Source organism: Mastomys coucha, unplaced genomic scaffold, assembly GCF_008632895.1.
Source record: "Mastomys coucha isolate ucsf_1 unplaced genomic scaffold, UCSF_Mcou_1 pScaffold23, whole genome shotgun sequence".
Taxonomy (NCBI): Eukaryota; Metazoa; Chordata; class Mammalia; order Rodentia; family Muridae; genus Mastomys; species Mastomys coucha.
This window is the reverse complement of record NW_022196906.1, coordinates 14,012,208-14,015,043: the sequence shown is the minus strand read 5'-3', so window position 1 is coordinate 14,015,043 and position 2,836 is coordinate 14,012,208. Positions and strand designations below refer to the sequence as shown.

The window sequence follows — 2,836 nt, the reverse complement described above, 5'->3', positions numbered from 1 at the left end:
CAATTTTATAATATTCTTAAAATAATGCATAAGTATTTTTTACTCAGAAATTTTCTTTTGTGATAGTATTTTTCTTAAATGAACTACTGGTAATCTCTATTTTCTCTTAAGAATGGTCACTACTTGACTACCACCACAAGTTTATTCTTCCTTTCTAAGATTGCTATTGTCTTAAGATTTAATTAAATGATTCTATTGGGCACATATTTATGAGGATGTAATTCTCATAGAAAACATTTAGGAAAGGATTCTAGGTGTGTTGTGTTTGTCAAACCTGGGATGTGTTAATAAGATTTATGAAATTCAAGTAGTAATGCTTTATTTGAGAGTAACTGCATGAGAAATACAAGGAGTTGTTGGTGCTCTTCTATTTGTCTCATTTGAATGAATTTTCTTTTTCAAAAGGGGTATGATTTATAATGATGTAGAGAATTTAACAGATGTCTTGGAATTCTATCTCATGGCACTCTCGGAGGAACCAGAACTGCAGCTTCTCCTCTTCGGATTATTCCTATCAGTGTACCTGGTCACAGTGCTTGGGAACCTGCTCATCATCCTGGTCATCATCTTTGACTCAAACCTCCATACCCCCATGTACTATTTCCTGTCTAAATTGTCTTTGATTGATATCTTTTTCATCTCTACTACCATCCCAAAGATGATTGTTGGCATCAAAATGCACAGCAGAGCCATTTCCTATGCAGGCTGTTTGACACAAATGTCTTTTTTCCTATTTTTTGTATGTATGGATGACATGATTCTAACTGTGATGGCTTATGACCGATTTGTGGCCATCTGTCATCCCCTTCATTACACTGTCATTATGAACCCTCAAGTCTGTGTTATCTTAATTTTGTTGTCTTTTTCAGTCAGTATTTTTGATTCACAGCTGCACAATTTGATTGTCTTACAAGTTACTTGCTTTAAGGATATGGAGATTGAAAATTTTTTCTGTCACCCTTCACAACTCCTTAATCTTGCTTGTACGAACACACTCAGCAGTAACATAGTAATATATTTTATTGGTATCATACTTGGCATTTTTCCTGTCCTAGGAATCATTTTATCATACTGTAAAATTATTTTTTCCATTCTGAAAATGCCCTCCTCAAATGGGAAATATAAAGCGTTCTCCACCTGTAGTTCTCATCTCTCAGTAGTTTGCTTATTTTATGGAACTGGGATTGGTGTGTACCTTGGGTCAGTTGTGTCACATTCTCCACGAAAGAATGCAATGGCTTCACTAATGTACACTGCAGTGAGCCCCATGCTTAATCCTTTTATCTACACCCTGAGGAATAGAGATATCTGTAATGCCCTAAAGAGATTCCACAGTAGGTTATTCTAATATCACATCCTATGGTTTCTAATTAGGATCCTGGCTTGGAATATAGTGTAAAATCTGTTTGTTCCCACAATATTTTTAAAGTTCTTGATTAAATTCTACATCAGGATTTGCAGTTGTTGTTGTTTATTTATTTAAATTTTGCTTACTACTTTTTGAAAACAGTATCACTGTGGTTGCGGTGAAGGTGTGAAGACAAATAAGGATTTCAATGAATGGGTGCCAAATTTCACTTCAGAAATTTAAATAATTTCTCAATATTGCTGGTGTTTACTCTTGTGTGTATGTGTTTTGTGCATATTGTGTGTGTGTGTGTGTGTGTGTGTATGGTTACCATGCATAGGAGGTTCAGCTACTGTTCTGGAACATTAGCAATATGTGATGATTTGAAGATCAGAGTAGGGGTTTTAAAATTGATTTAGTGTACATTTTTCTTAATTCCATATCCAATTCTTCCTTGATGATCACAGTATTAACTAGCCATTTCCATAATAATTAAATTCATTGCTTTTCATTTATTCTTTGAGATTTTCATAAATGCATATGATGCATTTTGGTCTAAACCAACCCTATACTATTTCTTATACTTCTCCCAACCTGACGAATTCCCCCTCTTCTCACTAAGTTTGCACCCCACTTTTCTGTAATTATATATTGTTTTGGTTAGTGATCCACTGTGTTAGCCAGGGCCACACACATATACATGAGTTTAAAGCTTTCTACTGAACTGCAAGTGACTTACAGTTATATCACTGTGGACAATGCTTTTTCTCACAGCCATAGACTGGTATTAGCTCTGGTGTATGAATCAAGTCCTATGAGTACTTTCAATTATTGTGCTTATATTCATAAGCTGGGTCTTGGTGAGGGCCTGTGAGTTCAAAAGTAATATCTCCAGATTGCTCTTATAAAACATTATTGTACTGCTGTCTAATAAATTGTGGAGGAATTACATTCATCCCCTGATTTTTTTGTAACAATTGGTGAGAAATGGATGAGTCATATTCACTTAATACATAAAGATAATCACACTTAATTTATCACTTTAATCAAGTATGCATCTCAGCATTAGTTGACAAAGGTTCTAAAGAGAAGCTTCTTTGAACAATTTTGAGGTAATGATTGTCTAATGGTATTATATTTAAGAGGCAGTATGATAGTATGTACATTTTGTAAAACAAAACAAATAGATTCACTCTTAGTTCTTGTGACACCAACAGTTCTAGGCTTTGACCAGATCCACAGTAGTGAGCATAAACTCTCTTGTATGGATTGGACAACAGACCAGAAAAAAGTTGATTTTCCTCTTAATATTGGTGACATGATTGCGGCAGGATGTGTTGTTAACTTGGTTAGATGGTATTATAACAAGTAATAGTCAAAGCTGACAAAGACTACTGTTGATTTATGTAAAGACAGTCTCTATCATATCAATCCATTAATCTCTCTCATCTCTATCCTGCTTCCAATGAACTTGTTCATCTTTACTAA

At 34.5% G+C, this 2,836-nt stretch overlaps 1 protein-coding gene across 1 annotated transcript; it reads left to right on the top strand.

Moving 5' to 3' along the window:
• Positions 1–409: 409 nt before the first annotated feature.
• LOC116072965 (olfactory receptor 7E24-like) lies at positions 410–1,348 on the top strand. Its single transcript, XM_031344578.1, has one exon. The coding sequence runs from the start codon at positions 410–412 to the stop codon at positions 1,346–1,348; it is 939 nt and encodes a 312-aa protein (XP_031200438.1).
• Positions 1,349–2,836: the final 1,488 nt, after the last annotated feature.